Below are 20,049 nucleotides of genomic sequence, written 5' to 3' on the forward strand. Positions count from 1 at the left end.
ATATTCTTTGCCTTTCAAACTCTGAGGACCTTCTTGTCTTAAATCTCAAGTCTTCTTTTCTTCCTGAACTGTATTAACAGTTGCCTCCACTTCTGGGAATGGGATATCCTAAAACTCATTTCTAATACTTAGTCAAGTAATCTCTTTTCATAAACAAGGCATCACATAGTAATCTCATCACAGACATCATAAACATTAATATTAATTATGTTCCCCACATGTCAATACATGTTATCTATATAATAATCTTGTTAAAATACACACACACACACACACACACACACATATATTATAATCATGACAATATTGGCCCTAGCCATGCCCACACCATTGCATTAAAAACACACACACCCCACACACCACACCCAAACATATGGTATTTCCTTCTCCTTCTAAGAAAAAAGAACACACACACACACACACCTGATAAGGCTTTAGCAGTAGTCTTTAAGCTCATGCCTCCAACTCAATTGGATGTTAGGTTCAAAACAAGACCTACATTCTTCAACCTGTGCTTCAGTGTTTATTCTATTTAATTTTTCATTAAAAAAAGAGTTTGCGGGGTTAAATTATTTTGACAAAACAGCACATAGAGTTGGCAATTATGATGCAGAAATTCCGATATATTTAATATGTCAAAATTTCTCAGTAAATTCAACTTAGCATTGAACATTGCACTAATTTCATCTCTAGATTTGGGATGATTGTGTCAATATACTAAATCATCATCAAATCTCTTATGTGATGTTTCAATTTTAGATACATTACAGGTCCACCTGAATGGGATAAGTTTCTTGCTATGACTAAAGCTTAGACAGCAAATTCAAATAACAGTAACACAAATGTCAAATGTGTTCGCACGCGCAGACACATATACAGCATAAAAATAACCCATTTTATATGCTCAATACAGCATTTCTAAGCAATATCTTTCATGATCTAACTTACAAGAAAATGTCAAATATCTAAGATTTGGGTCTAAACTAGTCCAAATTTTAAATGCTTTTACTACATAAATAGGTGAATTATGTGAAACTAATACAAAACGTCCGAAAGTTGACTTTCATCAAAATTAATACACTGGAGAAGGATGTTCCCTACACTGTCATGAATCTCGATACATAATCAGTTTCGAGAATGCTGAGAAGACTGATATATATATATATATATATATATATATATATATATATATATAAGGAACTGCATGTATATATAAGCCATAATGTTTTTTTTTTTTAATTTTTGAATGTAAATTTCTTGAGCATCACATAAAATGTCAAATCCAATGATTTATATTTAGTGTTTCCTTTGCCGTTATGTCTTTAAGCATGTATGAGGTTCCAGGAAGAATGTCTGCATTCAAACCTCATTTTCATTGTCATGGCCAGGAAGGCAAGAAAAAGAAATTAAATCTCATGATTATCATTGCAAGTAACATCTTAGCTGAATGTTCTTTACAAATGTTCCTTTTGGCGTCCTCTGTTTTGTTTCCTTGGCCACTAACTAGGCACTTGGTTGGTCCCAATCAAGGAAGGATTTGGTGCCAAAGCAGAAGTAAAAATTAGTCGAATTTTGGGATGTTTTGGCAATAAGGTGCAAACGCTGCTAAGATTAGGACTACAAAAAATTTGAGAACGAAAATAGATGTTCAAAACAATGGAATATTTCATATTCACTGAAATTCTCTCAATTGGAGTATACAGCCACAATTTAATTTGTTTCCTCCATCAAATTAAAACTTTCTACTTTCTAATTATTAAGGGACAGGAACTGCAAGTTGCCAAGGAAAATGGGCATCGACAGTGATTAGGAATAACTGAAAAATTGTCGGGGCATGTATGAACTATGGCTACAGATATTCATTGACAAAAGATGGAGTTCGTTCATCCTCCAAACAAAACTCCTCAAAGCACAGACCCATCAAGACAGATAATAGTAATAATTCATATTATGAAATCCTAATATGATCACATGTAATCATGTGCATGCAACAAAGTACACTCATTTAATATGCTCCTATCTCAATAGAAATGATAATTCTATTTGTTGATGTGCAATGGCAATTCTTATATACGTGATACAAAAAATAATAATTAACTAACCTATCAAAAACTGGAAGTGGCTCTTTACCACCTTCAGGATTCTTGTATAGATCATTAGATTGAAAGGGTACGAAAGAAAGGGGATACAAGCCGCGAGGATTTTAAGAAAATATCATATGTTCTATTGCACAAAAATGGTATTTTGAACAGTGAGAAAGGGTAAATGCCTCATACCATAGCTGAAAACGTTGATATAAATCCTGAAGATTGAAAGAGATGTGACCCAAAGATCCCCTGCAAATCCACTAAATGCCAGTGTTCTGGGATGCAGTTTGAGCTAGAAGCAAAGAGTCACCTTTTTCTAACTAATTGTCTTCTTTTGCTCATTGTCCGGAAGCAGCTCTGACATATCTGGCCTGTGGCCCTCCCATTTTGCTTGCATTGCGATCCCCTCGAGCATCTCATAGATTGAAGATGCTTGTCTGTGGGTCCTGTCGCCAGCCATAAAATCATAAATGATTCCATCAATTTGGACCCAACTTCGGCCAGGAGGCTTTTTCACACCCATCCCAACCAACATCTGTCTTACAATCATAACATCACGCCATCTTTTAGCAGTAGCATACACATTTGACAAGAGCACAAGATAGCCAGCAGCTTGGTCAGGGTGAACCTCTAGAATTAACTTTTGGGTTACAATGGTGGCAAGGTCCACATTCTTGTGAATCCTACAACCACCAAGGAGTGCCACCCATACCGCATCATTCGGCTTCATGGGCATAGTCTCAACAAGCTCATGTGCTTCATTTAAGAAACCAGCACGGCTTAGTAGATCAACCATGCAACCGTAGTGCTCAATCCTCGGCTCAATGCCCCAATTTCGATTCATGCACTTGAAAAGGTGGCGTCCCAGATCGACAAGTCCAGCATGGCTACAGGCATACAAAACTCCAATAAACGTTATATAATCAGGTCTGGCTTCATTCGCTTCTGAAGTTTGCATCCATTGAAAGACATGAAGAGCTTCTTCTCCACGGCCCTGTTTTGCAAAACCTGTGATCATACTTGTCCAAGAAACTGTGCTTTTCCTTGGCATCTCTTTGAATACTTTATAAGCTTCCTCAATCATACCACAACTGGCATACATGTGTATGAGTGCATTGTTCAATGACACCAGTAGTGGTTGGTTTCTAAAGCTCAACGTCTCATCAATGTATGAGTGGATCCACCTCCCCATTTTCAAGTCTCCTAATTCGGCACACGCTGATAATGCCGCCACCAGTGCAACCTGGTCCAACTCTATCCGAGCTCTCTGCATCTGGTGAAACATAGATAGTGCTTGCTTACACCTCCCATTATGAGCACAACCGGCAATCATTGTTGTCCACGAGACCACATTCCTCTCTGGCATCTCATCGAAAACTCTACGTGCCCCATCAATGTCCCCACACCTAAGATACCCCGAAAGCAACGAATTCCATGTCACAACATTTCTCTCAGCCATTTCATCAAACACACGGCGTGCACTCCCAACACCACCATCCTCTTCAACCATTGCATACAAATTAACCAAATTACTCCAAACAAACACATTGGAGCAAAACCCATTTGAGAAAACTCTTCCGTGCAATTGTTGGCCCTCTCTCAACATCCCTTTTCGCGCACAAGCATTGATCACAAAAGAAAACGTGAACCCATTTGGCACAACATCGGTCACTTCCATTTGATTGTAGAGCTCAATTGATTTATGTGGTGTTTCGCTCCGGGCATGGCCTCTTATCATTTGGTTCCAAACAGGAGTACTAGGGTTTTTGACTCGTTCGAAAACTCGGTGAGCGTGTCGTAGACAACCAGAAGTGATGTATGAAGATAATAACTTAACAAGAATAAAATTTGTGTGGGTAAAGCCGTTAATGATTATCTGGGTATGAATTTGGGAAAGCTTTTTTAAGGAGTTGGAGTTCTGCAAGAAAGAGTAGAGGTGTTGTTGCAGAGCTCTAGAGCTTGTTGTTGGATTGGCGGGAATGGGTTCTTCAAATGACATTCAAAAAGTTGGTAAGAGCAGCCTCAACAACCGGATTGAAAATCTTATGAAGCTCTGTTTAGTGTTAACACTTTTCTGTAGCTAATTTTTTTTTAATAAATGAAAGTAACAAAATTACATTTCAAAACTGGACTTTGAGTTTGTGGGTCTGTCTATAAGTGTAAATATGTGATTTTATTTTTACTTAGAATGTAAATTATTAATTTTTTCATAAATTTTATTTCAATTTATTTTGAAAAATAAAAAAAATAAAATCGGATGTGAATATTTTCCTGACTAATAATTACTTTTTTTATACAAGCTTAACTGATTTTTCTAACAATTGAATTCGTGTCCAATCGTTGTCCTCTAAATATGAGGACACCTCTGAAGTATATCATTGAATAAAATTCATTTAATTTCAGTAAGTAATTAATTAAATTCAATTGGTGGTAAAAAAAAAAATATTAGTTAATTCAATTTTGTTGTAATGATTTTAATTCTTGATTATTTTTTTTGAAGGACCACTATAATATTTGAATGGACAATACTTAAAGTCCTCACCAATGAGGATCTATACCACCTTCATTAGTAATGTGGACTAATAATAAATCACTATTTTTGTGATTTAGTAAGCGGGTATTTACCTGTCATATTAAATTTAATAATTAAAGATGATATGTATATTTATTATTGATTCACATCACTAATAAAGACGATATAAATCTTTATTAGTGAGGATCTAAGCATTACTTTTGAACCACCACTCAAAATTCCATGACTTTTTTCTTTCTTTCTTTCTTTCTTTTTGCTAAGCAAGAGATTCAAGACAACTTAAAGTCTCATAAATTTCCAAAGACAGATGAGATAGTATAGGACTATTAGTAATAATTATCAACTTCATTAATTCAATCATATTGAAAGAAAAAGCCCCCTCCAATTCTTCAATAAATAAGCTAAAATAAATAAAAATAAAAAACTTCACTTATGCTATGTTGAGTTTTTTTTTTTTTTTTTTTTTTTTTGAAAATTAAAGCAATTTTCATTAAGTGAAGAAGTGTACAAAAGTTAGGCTTGGCCCATAAGAAAAAGCAGCCCAAGGTTGCAATACATGTCCAAATTAGGACATACATAAAGCAAGATAACCACCACTAACTGCCGTTAATGGAGCATCAATACAATCCGGTGAAAACAAAGGAGGGCTAAGCCTTGATGTCTCAGTCCGGCAGCCGAGGAGGAGGCCTAAAACATGAAGGAGATAAATTCCAATCCATGAGGATCAATTTCATTGAAGCGCATTCTCTCAGACAACCTAACTTCAGAATACTTGTTATTGTGGAGCAAACTTTTGCACAGACGACTCTCTGGGATGATTTGTGTCCTTTGAAAATTCGAGCATTTCTCTCTTCCCAGGTATGGTATACCAAAGCCGATATGCATAATTTCCTATGCAAGTTAATTGGGGTATTTGCTGTCCATTTAGTGCTGATCCACATTACAAGATTCTCCCAACTTGTAATTGTTGTGTGAATGTTGCTCTTGTATTTGGTAAAATGCCATAGAGGGGAGGTGAAGTTGCAATTAAAAAATAGATGATCATAAGACTCACCTGATATGTTGCAGAGGGAGCAAATGTTATGGTGTTTAGCCATAGATTTACTGTCGAGTGTTGGTAGTTTGCATTGAGCAGCCAGCCAAAGATTGAATTTCATTCTTGGTATAGTTGGAGAATGCCAAACAAGGTTGTGCCATTGGACAATAGGAAGGTCACCTACCATGTGTGCCACAGTGTGTCTGAATGAGTAATTACCATTAGGTGAGACTGTCCACTTCTTACTGTCACTTCTAGAAGTGCATGGAGGTGGTAGTGCGAGCAATTCAGGGATTGCACTAGTAAGAGAGGGAGGGAATGACCAGTTGCTGTCGACAATGAATGTATCCATAATTGTTGTACCATTGAAACCAGCTGCAGTGAGTAGATGAAGTGGAAATCTTGAACTTAAAGGACCCCCTAGAGCACAATTGTCCCACCAGAAGGAAGTGTTAGCACCATTACCTATAGAGTACTTTATGAGTTGTCTAGCAGGGTGCCTTAGTTGGAGGATTTTCCTCCAACTCCAAAAACATGGCTGAGGGTAGTTCAATGACCATAGGTTTCTGGACTTCAGTAGATGAGAGTGGCACCACCTTACCCACAATCTATTTATGTCTTCTTTGAGAATGTCCCAAATGAATCTGATTATTCCAGCCTTGTTTGTAATCTCCAAATTGGGGATCCCCAAACCACCTGCAGATTTAGGACTACACACCCTAGTCCAAGCTACTTTAGAACCTGAAGACTTCATTTCTGGCCCTGACCACAGAAATTTCCTAAAAATCTTGTTGAGTTCATCAATTACTCCCTTAGGCAGAATGAAGATGTTGCACCAATAGTTTTGAGTTGACACCAATATTAAATTTATTAATTGGAGTCTACCTGCATATGAGAAAGATTTGGAAGTTCAGTTAGTGATTCTGTGAGTGATTCTGCTTAACAATAAACTGCAATGCTGAGACTTCAAATTTGTAGAGATCAATGGCACTCCAAGGTATCTCACTGGTAGTGTGCCTGATTGAATACCTAGCAATGTAGAAATTTGATACTATGTGTGGTCATTTACACCAGAAAAATAAACCTCACTCTTTGATAAGTTGATGTCTAGGCCTGACATCGAGCAGAAAAGATCAAGAGCTGATTTGAGAACTGAGATTGATGTAATATCTCCATGGAAAAATAGTAACAGATCATTTGTATAGGACAAATGAGTGATTTTGTGTTCTCTGCACCTCTAATGGAACTTGAAAGAGGGCACCCTTCCCACATAATTGTTGACAATAGAGGAAAAAACATCCATAACAATCACAAACAGGAAGGGGGAAATGGGATCCCCTTGCCTAAAACCCTTTTTACCTTTGAAAAAACCTTGGAACTCACTTCACTGAGTCAAATGCCTTCTTGAGATCCACCTTGATTGCACATCTTGCTGGTCTTCCATGCTTGTGATACCCTCTTAGTAACTCATGTGCTAGTAGTATAGGATCTGTTATCCTCCTTCCATGGACAAATGCTAACTGGGATTGGTCAATGAGGTGAGGCAGTGTGGACTGTAATCTTATTGCAAGCAATTTGGAGATGCACTTGTATAAGGTGTTTACACAAGAGATACGCCTGTAATCATGAAATGTAGTTGGGTTTTGGCATTTTGGAACCAAGGCAATGTAGGTGTTGTTTGCCTCTGCAAGTAATTTTCCATTTCTAAAGAATTCAGAGATGGCCTTTATAACAGATCTCCCCACAATGTCCCAAGCTTTTTGGAAAAACAAGGTATTATAGCCATCCGGACCAGGAGCTCTGTCCTTATTTAGCTTCATCATGCAAGTCTGCATTTCCAAAATGGTTGCTATGTTGAGTTTCTTTATTCAGTAGAGTTGATACAAAGAAATTCTATCAAAAATGGACTAAAGAAAGGAACGAAGACAAGAAAACTATTATAGAAATTTTAAATTAAATGTTGTCCAAAATTGTACAGATTTTAAATTACAATTATATCCTCTATCAAATGGGGGTATTATCAATTTATCATCCTGTCCCGCATAAATAAGCTTCAAATAAAATGCCGCCAGTTGCTATAAAACAATGTTATCATTGTGCCTATGTCTTGTTTAAAAATACTATTAAATGCTTGAATTTTATAAATTCTTAAAATTACTAAAATTATTTGACGAGGAATCCTATAATTTGTTGTTGTTGTTGTTTTTTAATATATATATTTTACCCATTTAAAAGATCCACTGATGTTGTTTTCGTACTGTTACCAAATCAACGGCCACACAGGTATCTCAATATTAGAAACTGTTGAAGAGAGAGAAAATCGACGGCCGAACAGATGGATGAAGCCATTCTCACCTGACCATGTTGAAGCTTTTCCCGCCAAAAAAGGCATTATTCATCTCCATGAAGCAGAAGCTTCCAATTATCCCAACAAGAACAAACTCTTCATCATCACCACCACCACCTCCTACTCCTCCTCCTCCATTTTCAGCTCCATTTCCATATAATCTCACGAACACCATACTGGACTGTAAAAGTGCAAGCCAAGCTCTCAAAATTTTTAATCAGGCTTCGAATCAAATCGACGCCACAAAGAATCTTCGGCCCTATTCGGCGATCATCCATGTCTTAACCAGGGACAAATTGTACATCAAAGCCAGGTGTTTGATGAAAGACCTCATCCAAAATCTCCAAAAGACTCGCAAACCACACCGTGCTTGTTCCTCGGTGTTCAATGCGCTGAGTCGCTTAGAAAGCTCTGAAGTCACTCCCAGTGTGTTTGGAGTGTTGATTAGTGCACTATCTGAAATGGGTATTGTTGAGGAAGCCTATTGGGTGTATCACAAGATGGTGGAATTGCCTGCAATGCAGGTTTGCAATGCATTGTTAGATGGGTTTGTTAAGATGAGGAGGTATGATTCGATGTGGGAACTTTATGAGAATATGGTTTCACGCGGGGTGTCTCCCAATGTCATCACCTATGGCATATTAATTGATGCCTCTTGTGATCAAGGCAATATTCTGAAAGCCCACAATTTGTTTGATGAAATGACTGAGAAGAGGATTGAGCCGACGGTTGTGATTTACACTACTCTCATAGGCGGTCTGTGTAGTGAGAGTAAAATGTCAGAAGCAGAAAGCATGTTTAGGATAATGCGGTTAGGTGGTGTACTTCCCAATTTGTACACTTACAATACTCTAATGGATGGGTACTGCAAAGTGGCAAATATACAACGAGCTCTTGACTTGTATCAAGAAATGTTAGGGGAGGGTTTGCTGCCAAATGTTGTTACATTTGGTATCTTAATTGATGCACAATGCAAAGTGGGCGAACCGATTGCAGCAAGAAATTATTTTGTGCATATGACTAAGTTTGGCGTCGTCCCTAATTTATTTGTGTATAACTGTTTGATTGATGGCTATTGTAAGGAAGGCAACATGTCTGTTGCATTGGATATGCATTCTGAGATGGAAAAGTTTGGTATTTTGTCCGATGTCTTTACTTACAGTATACTTGTAAAGGGTCTCTGTGGTATTGGTGAAGTGGATGAAGCAGATGGTTTAATGCAAAAAATGAATAAGGAGGGAGTCCTTGCGAATTCTGTTACGTACAATACGCTAATCAATGGGTACTGTAAAGAAGGCAGCATGGACAAGGCTTTGGAAGTGTGTACACAAATGACAGAGAAGGGTATGGAGCCCAATGTCATCACCTTCTCTACCCTGATAGATGGTTACTGCAAGGTGCGGAACATGACTGCAGCCATGGGATTATATACAGAAATGTCAATCAAATGCCTTGTGCCTGATGTTGTTGCTTATACATCTTTGATTGATGGACATTTTAAAGATGGTAATACAAAAGCAGCTCTTCAGCTGCATAAGGAGATGTTAGAGGCAGGGTTCACCCCTAACGTTTTCACTCTTAGTTGCTTGATTGACGGACTTTGCAAGAATGGAAGGATGAGTGATGCAATCAAAATTTTCTTGGATAATACTAAAGATTGCGCTATTGATAGAGAAACGTATCAGATGGATAGTAGCTATTGTTCCCCAAATTATGTTATGTACACAGCTTTGATCCATGGTCTGTGTAAGGATGGGCGGATTTTCAAAGCGACTAAGATATTCTCAGACATGCGAAGCTCCGGTTTGAAACCAGATTTGCTCGCTTACAACATTATTATACTGGGTTATTTTCGAACCAAACAGATGTTTGAGGTGATGATGTTGCACGCCGATATGCTAAAGATGGGTATCATGCCAAATGCAGCGATATACCAGGTCATGGCAAAGGGTTATCGAGACATCGGGGATCTCAAATTATCTCAAAGGTGTTCGGAGGATTTACTGAAATTAGGTCTCAAGTTTCAAGGAGTACGTAACAATAACTTTTTTCTTGGCGATGTAAGCGACAGTCTAGTGGTGACAAGGACAAGAAATCAAGCTGTGAATGGTGATTTATTTGGAGAAGATTTATAACCTTTGCAGGGGGCATGGGACATTACTTTTCCTTAAGTTTGAGGAATTGACAAGTTGTGTTCAACATATACTGTTGATCATCATCAGTATGCTCCTTGTGAAGTATGAAGACAATGACATTTATGGACTTTCCTTTGGACAGGTTTGAACCTATGGGATCATGTAATTTATTGTTTGGACAAGGAGCTAGATTCCAATGGCAGGAGGGTAAATTGAAGAGCTTGCTGTGAGCGTTTATCAGAAGCCAGTTGATTTGGCTTTAATGAAGGACCAGTGATATCAATAATTGTTTGACTTGACTCATCAGATTCTTTGTGGTGGGATGATATGGAGTCAAAACCATTTTTTACTTCTATTCCTTTCATAATTTGGTATGAACACCAATCAGTGTAAGATATTTGCCAAAGATAAAGAAGAGAGTGAGGTGTAAAACCCAAATTTTTTTTTTTAATGCTGGCAAGCTAGGGGAGGGTACTCAAACACAGGCACACTTGTCCGGACATTAGAGAAGTGTAAAACTACCATTTACCATTATGTACTGCAGATAAGGTGAAGTAAATTTAGAATTCAAAATTTTCATATTAAGGAACATTGTCAAATTCTTTGTTCCAAACAAAATATTCCAGCCACTGCTTTAGTAGTTTTTGTGGTGTATTATATAAGGCTGAGATTGTTGCAGTTTTTATGTGGTTCCTTGTCTATGAAGCACCCCCACAAAAAACAAAACAAAAAAAAGATTGTTCTCTTCTTCTTCTATAAGAAGGATAATTTGGTATGAACACCAATCAGTGTAAGATATTTGCCAAGAAAAAGAAGAGAGTGAGGTGTAAAACCCAAATTTTTTATTTTTTATTTATTTATTTATTTTTTAATGCTGGCAAGTTAGGGGAGGGTACTCAAATACAGGCACACTTGTCCGGACATTAGAGAAGTGTAAAACTACCATTTACCATTATGTACTGCAGATAAGGTGAAGTAAATTTAGAATTCAAAATTTTCATATTAAGGAACATTGTCAAATTCTTTGTTCCAAACAAAATATTCCAGCCACTGCTTTAGTAGTTTTTGTGGTGTATTATATAAGGCTGAGATTGTTGCAGTTTTTATGTGGTTCCTTGTCTATGAAACACCCCCACAAAAAACAAAACAAAACAAAACAAAAAAAAAGATTGTTCTCTTCTTCTTCTTCTATAAGAAGGAGAATAGAGGTATATAATTTGTGTAACCTTCCAAGAATAGATATTTGGCATGAATATGATAAGGAAACTAATGATCACCCATTTTGTATAATATAACATTATTTTTTTTTTTATTATTATATTTTTTTATGCTTTCCTTTTGATCCTTCTCTAATTATCCAAAATACAGGATATTACTTCAATATTTTTTCCTTTCTTTTTTCTTTTCTCCTTTAATTATTTAATCTCATTTTTTTGAGGGGTAATTTTTTTTTCATTTCTGCATCTCATAACTAATAGTATTATCATAAAAAAATCAGTTTTTATATTGGTCAATATCATTTTCATATATATATATATATATATATTAAAAAATATGACCTAATTTTTCATTTATTTATCTCATGACTAATATTAACATAAAAATCAGTTTTTTATTGGTCAATATCATTTTAATAATTTTTTTTAAAATATGACCTGCAAAAAAAAAAAAAAAAAAAAAAAAGTAAGAAGAAGAAGGAAAAATAGGGAATGCACTATGAATCTATGATGACTATTGAAATTAAAAGTTGAATATTTACACAAATAATAATAAAAAATTAAAAAATAAAAAATTTGAATGAAAGACCTGCACTATGACCTTCCACGCTTTCACCCTCCAAAGCTGTCGTCCTCGTCTTTTGCTCACCATTTTACGTCTCTCCTCCATTTGTCCTTCCTACCAAAATCCTCAACTTCTCTCTCTCTCTCTGTCTCTCTCAAAGGGAACCTAAATCATATAGCCACTTTCCCCTAAATCATAGGCACATCAAATAAATATATATACATATACATATATAGACACACCATATATGATCAAATAAATTTTGGGGTTTTTAAAAGTTTCTTTTTCAAACGTAGAGATGGTCAATTAGAGCTCATGTAATCCAGACAAATAGTTCTCCCAAGCTTGCATTCCGGGTCCGAGCCCGGATCAATAACGGGTTCGGTCAAATTTGCAGGCGATGGAAGATGGTAGTGATGGAGGCTTTGCGCGGACAGAGATTAGGGTTTATCATTATATACCCAGATTGATTTCTGTCGCACTCTCTGGAGCTCTTACTGGACTCTTTGCTCTTGGTAATTTATTTATTTTATTCATTTATTTTTGAATGTTTAAACTGATTGGACGTGAATTGAGCAATTCAGATTCTGGGTATTTAGGAATTTTTCTTTCATAGATAAAATTTTGATAGTATTATTGTACAATTGAATTGTATTTCCATGATTATTTGAGTTGGATTGCTGTGTTGTATGCTCAAGTATTTCTGTTTTTGAGCATGTTAAAATTCTCATAATATGATCACAGTTGTATTGAAGGAATTGATTCAGTGGTGGGTATTTGGATTATTCGATAGGAGTGACATAAGGTAGGATGGTGGTTTTCCAACGCAAAATATCAATGAGAGTTGTTTTGGAACTATGTAATTGTAGACTTGTAGTGTAGTGGGGAATTACATAAACTTGTTGTCCACTGAGGTCTTTAGTAGTTCTGAAATGGAATGAAGATTTATTGGTGCTTTTTAAATTTCAAAAATTAGGTAAGTAAGTTATGTTGGATGGATTGATAACTCGAGCATTCTATTTTGTGATTTTGACTCCAGAGCTTAAGGAATTCCCTAAATATTTAAATTTCTTCATTTGTAGAATAGTCAATGACTGGGAAAGTGACTTTTGATGAATGGGAAGTAGTAAGAAATTTGAAAATCACTTTGTAAAGCAGGGCGAAACTTGACCTCGTGCTCTTTGATTCGTAGAGGTTTGGCAATGAAGTGAAGAGGCTCTTGTGGAGAGTGATATTGATAAAGAATATGTGAGTTTGTGACAATTGGAGTAATCCTTTTGACATTGCTTCTTCCTTTGCCTTTGTTTGTTGAAAGCTACTGTATAATGTGGTTCCCCTTTAAAATATGCTTTTAAATTTTGATTGGACTGTGTAGTTGTTGACACTTATAACAACAGATGATCGAATTTGGGTGCCTTAATATGATATAGTTAGCATAGCAGTTGATGTTGCCCAGGTAGAGAATTCAATGGGTATAATATTTAGTGAACTGATTAGCATTTGGATGAAGGTAGAAACTTGCAAAATCTAACTGTAGAGTAGATTAGTGTAGTTCTTAAAAGGACAAGCTCACATACCACAAACTATGGTGCTCAATATTAAGCCTAAGAAGAAGATATAGAAGAAGCAAAGAAATTTTAGAAGTAAAAAAGTCTATTACTTGGTGAAGCAAAGAAATCATCTAAATTGAGAATGGTACTCTCAAAAACCTTCCTTTAGACATAAGAAATTACAGCATTGCTATACAGTCTTATACAAATATGTTTATGTACACTTTGTAGTTAGAAATTTGAGAAACTTTGCTGTTACTGTCCTTGTATTTGTGTGGAAGCAACTGTGGAATCAATATCCAAGTAAATACCCATCAAAAAACAAGATAAGGAAAAAAAAAAAAAAAAAAAAGGTGAAAATTATCATAAAGATTGTACCGTTAACTGAATTTCATTACTTCTTTGTAATTTTATTTTTTATAGATATTTGTTCAGGCTTTCTTCCTAAGATTTGGTGCCTTTTTTCCATACCAGCAAATCAAATTGAAATTTGCAGGTTGCAATGCCTCCTAATGGATAGTGTTTTGTGCCTGTTAGTTTGGTATGCTTAATTTTTATTTGCATTGGCAATTCTTTAACCATCACTTTTTTTTTTTTACCGGTTACTAATGTTAGTGATTGGTGAATACTTACTATTAACCACCATCTACTAAAAGCTTAAGGTATTAGAGAGGGTGTAACTTTAAAATCTAATATTTCTAACATGCCTCCTCATATGTGGCCTTCTTATGGTATAACACGTGTTTCAGTTTTTAATTATTAGGGTGATGGTGAGATTTGAACTCAGGACCTTGCCTGCTCTGATACCACCATCTACTCTAAAAGGTTAATCTCTTAGAGATGGTGTAACTTTAATATTTAAATCCTCTAACACTGATTGGGATGTGGGAAATTTTGTTTATACAAAGATGATGTGGGGAGTTTTGTGGATTCTAATTGCTAACATAGAGTTAATACTAGGAGCAGTCAACAAATTAATTCTGTGGCGGTTGATATGTGCTTATATCGTAATACTAGTAAAAATGTACTTGCATTACATTTGTTTAAAAAGGTATTAACTCTCTATTTTAACTGATATAAAATAATTTAATATTACTGAAATAATGTACAATCAACTAAACAACCCAGAACCCACTAACTAATTTAAACCAATTTGGAAAAGCAACCCAAAGAAAAGTGAAAACTTAAAACCACCATACAATCTCAACCCCATAAATCAATCACCAAAATTATCACTAACAAGTAAGACAAACTGTAGAACAAATCCAATTGTGATAAAAAAAAAAAAAAAAAAAAGAAAAAAAAAAATGTGAGCTTTAAGGTGAGACACAAAAGGTAATGACCGTGACGCCCATTCAAAGATATTGCTTTTGTCAACCAAACCGGTAGATTAGCCATCCACGGGGTTCTTGATGAAGAATCAATAATTTAGAGCCTGTAAAACATCTAAAACCACACAGACCTACATGCTCATAGAATGTTGTAAAATCAAACTATGAAACAAAGAAACAAATTGTACGAACTCTCAATTCATGCCTCTATAATTCCCTTTTTTTTTTTTTCTCTAGCAGGTACTGCTGTGTACATTATAACTAAATCAAGAAATTTAAAAATAGAGGTCAAAAAATAAGTTTATCCAGAATTGAATCTCCCAAATTAAAGACCTGTTTCCATGTTTAATTATTTATTTGAAATGTTCCTAGCACACATGCTAAGCTCATAAACAGTATGAACAAAATAATGAAACATAGTTAAACCATGGTTATCTAAAATTGAATGCAGCGAAGTTGATCCAGCATGACTTCATCACTCGGTGAAGGAATCTGCAAAAAGAAACCTTTGCTGTCCTATCAACTCCAAGCATATAACATACCTTTTATGTAGACGTTTAAATGCATCCATGCATTTGAATGAAAAAAAGAACTCCAAGATGCAAAGCCCTCAACTGATGCCATATCCTCAATATTCTCAACTCCATATTCATTCAGTTTTTGTTTCAACTGAAAGCCAATTTGTTTAAACGAGTAATCGATAATTGAAAAAAAAATCTTGAGATTGCCAAATGTTCGTGTCCGTTAGGAAAATGAAACGATGTGTCATTTAGGAAGAAAATCAATAATAGTAATTTAATTTAAAGAGGTATTAACTCTCTAGTTAATTAATATAAATTTACTGAAAATGTATATCAATAATAAAATGTATACATTTTTAAAAGTCGAATAGGTAAATATAGATTATTGAGTATTGATCGCCTGACTTATCATTATATGTTTGACTTGCAGCTGGGGCCTTCACAGGATCTATTGCCGGGGCTTTAGCAGGCAGGGCTTCTGATTGTGGTGTCCTACGTGGAGCTGGACTGGGTGCCATTGCTGGAGCTGTTCTTTCTATAGAGGTTTTGGAGGCTTCCCGTGCTTACTGGTGTTCAGAACACTCCAGTTCAGGAAGCTCATCATCAATGGTTAGCAAACTCAGTTCAGTGCATGTATATGTTTCTCTATTATTGTTATTATTCTTCAAGTTTGGTACTTCGAAGTCATGTATACCCTATCATAACACAAACTCTTAGTACAGAATCTACAGATTACAATTAATCTCTCATGAAAGGTGGTCTTGTCTGTATATATTAACCATAGACTAATTTCTACTTTTACCAGGCTGATTTCATAGATGAGCTTCTCCAGGGAAGGTTTGTAGAGGAACCGTTTCCACCAGCAATGTTAGCAGCTCACAATAGGCAGGTTTGCCTCTTTGTAACTGTTAGTATACATGAAAAGTGGATGTTAATAAGTGAATTTGTAATTGATTTTCAATTTAGTGTTGTCTGTCTTTATACTGTGCAAGCTTCATTTTTTGCCATTTATCCAAGTATCAACCGTTAAAGATATTTTTGAGCGCTGAGACTTTGATTTCTGCCTTGTTCTTTTTTATTTTTTCTGCTTTCCCTTTTGCATTTTCAAGTGGTAAAACTCAAAAGATTTAAAAGGGCTCCCAACTCCACCCATTCTATGTCGACCTTGTCATGTTGCAATATATATGTGTGTATGTGGATAACAACTTTTGAGGTCATTTTTTCACAAAATTTTTGGGTGGCTTTCTGGCTTCATCATGTGAGACAAATTCCTGAGACTACATAACTTTCAGAGTTGCCTTTTTTGTTTTGTTTTTTTGTTTTATTCTGCTGTGCTTAAAGATTTGAGCTTGTACTTTAGAGTAATATCAGTTGTAAATTGCTGATGATACTGTTTTTTATTACTATATTGTTATATTTTGCAACTTTGATTGGGCTAAAATTAATCTGCATTAGAAGTTGTTCTACTTAGTTTTGTTTAAAATTATTAATAACTATTAATAGTTTAATAGTAAAAGGGTTTGTATTCTACTAAAGTTTTGGATCCAAGCCACAAATAGACACATGGTAGAGTAAGAAAAGGAGTCAGGAGATGAACCTGACCTGAGGGTTAAGTCCTAAACCTAAGAGTTAGATGGGATACAATCATTGTTGATGGTTCAAAAGTTGAGGTGCAATACATGAAATCAGATGCAAGCCAGGATACTGCCAAGCTTAACCTTCTTTTCTGTTCTTCACTTCGTAAATTCAACTGAGTATAACTGGCACAAAAGTCAATATCTTCTGCAAGTGCATTCTGCAGTTTCTCATTTCTGGGATAATTCTGAGCTCTCTCAGGAATTTGCTTTTAAGGGAACTGATTTTGACCTTCAAATAAAATCAGATCATTTCCTGACATGATTGTTATTGTTGTCAGATCATTTCCTGACATGATTATGAGTTGAGAGCAAGCAAAAAACACTCCAAAAAGAAAATAACATAAAAATCATATTAATAACAGGCTTCCCTTGGTTTTTAAGGAAAAGAAATAAATTTGGATTTGTAAATATTAGTTGATTACATTCATCAATAACTTTTCGTAAGGTTCATCTTTTGGCTATCCAACATTGAATGTCCTTTTTAATGTTTATCATGCTTGTCAAAAATTAAATTGATCAGATATTTAGAGCTATCCATCAACATCTAGTTTTAAATTAATATTTTGTTCGAATATCATACTGAGAGAAATATGAGTTGATAGATCGGACATGTATATCTGGTTGATTTAAAATTTGTATGCATGACAAATATGCTAAAATTGTTATAATCCAAAGGTTGGATTGATGAAAAACGAATTCAATTGTCTGGCTTAAGAATAACTGTAAGTCCAATATTGGGGTTTAGGAATAACTATTCTTATACTAGTTGTAAGTTGATCTGACCCTAAAATTTTACACAATTCCCATTTCCATTTGGTCTGTATAGCAAAGGATTGATTGTTTGTTGATACAAATTTCTGCAGCCCTTGGAGATGAGGGAAAGTTGTTTGCTCTTTTTTTTTTCTTTTCTTTTTTTTTTTTTCTTTTTTTTTGTGTGTGTGTGTGTGTGTGTGTTGGGGGGGGGGGGGGGGGGGGGGGGGAGGGGGGCCGGGGGGCGGGGCGTGTAAACTAACATATTCTATGTAGAAGTTAATGGTCATCAACCGTGTGTGTTGAAAATCCAATTTAACATTCTTGTGCAAGTCAAGGCACTTTAATAATGATATTTTTTTCTTGTCCTGTTTGTTTCCTTGCCCAGTACTGTTGCATCTGCTGTAAGGCAGTAGAGTCATCACTATGTGTGGTTATCGATTGAACGTGGCCTAGACTTCATATTACGTTCTTTGAGCTCCTCTCCTCTCCCCTCCCCTCCTATTGTTTTATTTTTATTTCTATTAGTATTACGTTCTATGATCTCCTTGATTAATATTCTACAGGCAGCACATGGTGATATCTGATACAGTGAGGTTTTCTCTATTTATTCTCCATGCTTAACTCTTTCCATATCCATATTACAGTGCACTTCTTTTCTGACTTCTCAATAATTTTTTCTTCTTTTCTAACAATTTCCCATATAATCCTGAAAGGTTTTGAGTTGATGTGCTTAGTTGTTCTTGATTATGTACTAATTTTGTTGATGGAAAGTCTTAATAGCAATCCAAAACTTATTCTCCAGATCTGGCATTCAAATAACTTGTGTTGGAATGAATAGGTGAACATTGCTGACATAAGCTTCGACGACGTATATGATGTCTATGGTGAAGTCGTGTCAAGAGGGTTGTCAGGGGATTCCATCAAAAAACTACCGTGCCATGTGATCTTGGATGAAATCAAGACAGCGCAAAGCATCTGCTGCACTATATGTCTGCAGGTCTCCTCTTCTCTGGGAAAGATTTGGATTTCGATATCTATCTTATTTGCTTTGTGCAATAATAACATTGTGTAAACTGACAGGATATTGAAGTTGGGGATATTGCAAGGAGCTTGCCCCGGTGCCAGCACACGTTTCACTTGACTTGTGTGGACAAGTGGCTCATCAGACATGGCTCCTGCCCTGTATGCAGACGAGATGTGTTAATGCAAGCAAGGTTTGGTCCCTAGTGTATAGAAAAACACCATTGAGACTAAACTTGTTTGCTCTTGTATTATAAACTAGTACGTATTTTGTTGTAATCTGTAGTGTTTCCAAAGCAGGTTTTTCCCCAGGTGTGATCTAGGCCTTCCCTTGGGGGAAATCTTTGTAATATGTATTTTGTATAGGAAAATAAAATTCGAAATGTTTGTCTTACTGTTCATCATTTATATATGGCTCCACTTTAGCAGGTTGAGTCGTTTTATATCAGCAAAAAGATCATGTCTACATTAGAGGTATGATCTTAAGGAGCCATTTTGGTCAACCTATCAAGGTGGCTACTGTGGTTTTCAAAACATATGCAGTCCCTCTGTTTGCATCTCCCTCAAGCTTCTAAAGTGGTGGGGATATCCCAATGTCATCGTGGAGGGGGATGCTTTTACAGTCGTCTGAGGAAGCTCTCGTGGTTATCTTCGAAGACGTCTCTATTCTCCTGGAGTCTTGTTTGGGTGCATCCTTGGCATGGACCCCTCGAAAAGGCTACTCTGTTGCTCATCTGCTGAGCAGAAAGGATTTGGAAGCCACAACAATTGTGGTGTTTGGCCCGGTGGATGTTAAATGCTCATCTTCCTGAATGTATCCCTCTTTTTGTTGAATAATATTCTCCATTGCTTGGTGTCAAAAAAACAAAATTAATAATAGTAAATATATAAAATAAAGGTTTGTAATGTATCTTTTGTTTATTTTTATGTTTGCAATTTGCAAAAAAGATTGATTAAATTGGAGTGGAGAAATGTCACAAGAAAAATAGGCTGTGTGTAGAGAAATTTATCTAATTTTTTTTTAGAGCTCCAAGCCATATTGATCCAATTAAATCCAAAGAAATCTGAAGGATTTCAATAAAAGCATAGGGGCCAAAGGGCAAACACTCAAAAGCACCGTCCACGGCACAACCACAACAAATCAAGGGAGATGAACCACCCAGAACATGAACCAACCGTGCATGCCATCAGGGAGAGATGGGTAAATTATACGGACCTTTTCTATGGTTTGCAAAATTACACAAACTTTTCCTAAAAATGAAACTAATCTATATGAACCTTTTCTAAAAAAAAAACTAACCAACACGGACCTCCCCC

At 35.8% G+C, this 20,049-nt stretch overlaps 3 protein-coding genes across 4 annotated transcripts; 2 read left to right on the forward strand and 1 right to left on the reverse strand.

Annotated features, from left to right (window-relative positions):
• Nucleotides 1–1,739: 1,739 nt before the first annotated feature.
• On the reverse strand, nucleotides 1,740–4,211 carry LOC132286520 (pentatricopeptide repeat-containing protein At5g56310-like). The gene has a single exon (XM_059788873.1). It carries the CDS (start codon nucleotides 4,084–4,086, stop codon nucleotides 2,404–2,406), a length of 1,683 nt encoding a protein of 560 aa, XP_059644856.1. The 5' UTR covers nucleotides 4,087–4,211; the 3' UTR covers nucleotides 1,740–2,403.
• Nucleotides 4,212–7,813: 3,602 nt separating this feature from the next.
• On the forward strand, nucleotides 7,814–10,723 carry LOC132286803 (pentatricopeptide repeat-containing protein At5g61400). The gene has a single exon (XM_059789195.1). The coding sequence runs from the start codon at nucleotides 8,018–8,020 to the stop codon at nucleotides 10,136–10,138; it is 2,121 nt and encodes a 706-aa protein (XP_059645178.1). The 5' UTR covers nucleotides 7,814–8,017; the 3' UTR covers nucleotides 10,139–10,723.
• A 1,206-nt stretch (nucleotides 10,724–11,929) lies between these two features.
• On the forward strand, nucleotides 11,930–19,131 carry LOC132286805 (NEP1-interacting protein-like 2). 2 transcript variants are annotated; one of them, XM_059789197.1, is made up of 5 exons: nucleotides 11,930–12,435; nucleotides 15,753–15,955; nucleotides 16,128–16,211; nucleotides 18,551–18,709; nucleotides 18,793–19,131. In XM_059789197.1, the coding sequence occupies exons 1-5, from the start codon at nucleotides 12,321–12,323 to the stop codon at nucleotides 18,937–18,939; spliced, it is 708 nt and encodes a 235-aa protein (XP_059645180.1). In that variant the 5' UTR covers nucleotides 11,930–12,320; the 3' UTR covers nucleotides 18,940–19,131. The 2 variants fall into 2 exon arrangements, with proteins under 2 accessions (XP_059645180.1, XP_059645181.1); XM_059789198.1 differs by having other exon boundaries at nucleotides 11,951–12,435; nucleotides 15,753–15,931.
• The last annotated feature ends 918 nt before the right edge of the window (nucleotides 19,132–20,049 follow it).

The sequence above is a fragment of the Cornus florida genome, unplaced genomic scaffold (genome assembly GCF_030987335.1).
Source record: "Cornus florida cultivar Cherokee Brave unplaced genomic scaffold, ASM3098733v1 CherokeeBrave_3.0.0_Hap2_Chr11, whole genome shotgun sequence".
NCBI lineage: Eukaryota > Viridiplantae > Streptophyta > Magnoliopsida > Cornales > Cornaceae > Cornus > Cornus florida.

Bases quoted from the DNA above. Each gene is read 5' to 3' on its own strand.
- LOC132286520 (XM_059788873.1), bottom strand. From the start codon at position 4,086: ATGTCATTTGAAGAACCCATTCCCGCCAATCCAACAACAAGCTCTAGA.
- LOC132286803 (XM_059789195.1), top strand. From the start codon at position 8,018: ATGTTGAAGCTTTTCCCGCCAAAAAAGGCATTATTCATCTCCATGAAG.
- LOC132286805 (XM_059789197.1), top strand. From the start codon at position 12,321: ATGGAAGATGGTAGTGATGGAGGCTTTGCGCGGACAGAGATTAGGGTT. The intron at 15,956-16,127 runs GTATATGTTTCT...TACTTTTACCAG, and splicing joins GCAAACTCAGTTCAGTGCAT to GCTGATTTCATAGATGAGCT. The intron at 18,710-18,792 runs GTCTCCTCTTCT...GTAAACTGACAG, and splicing joins GCTGCACTATATGTCTGCAG to GATATTGAAGTTGGGGATAT.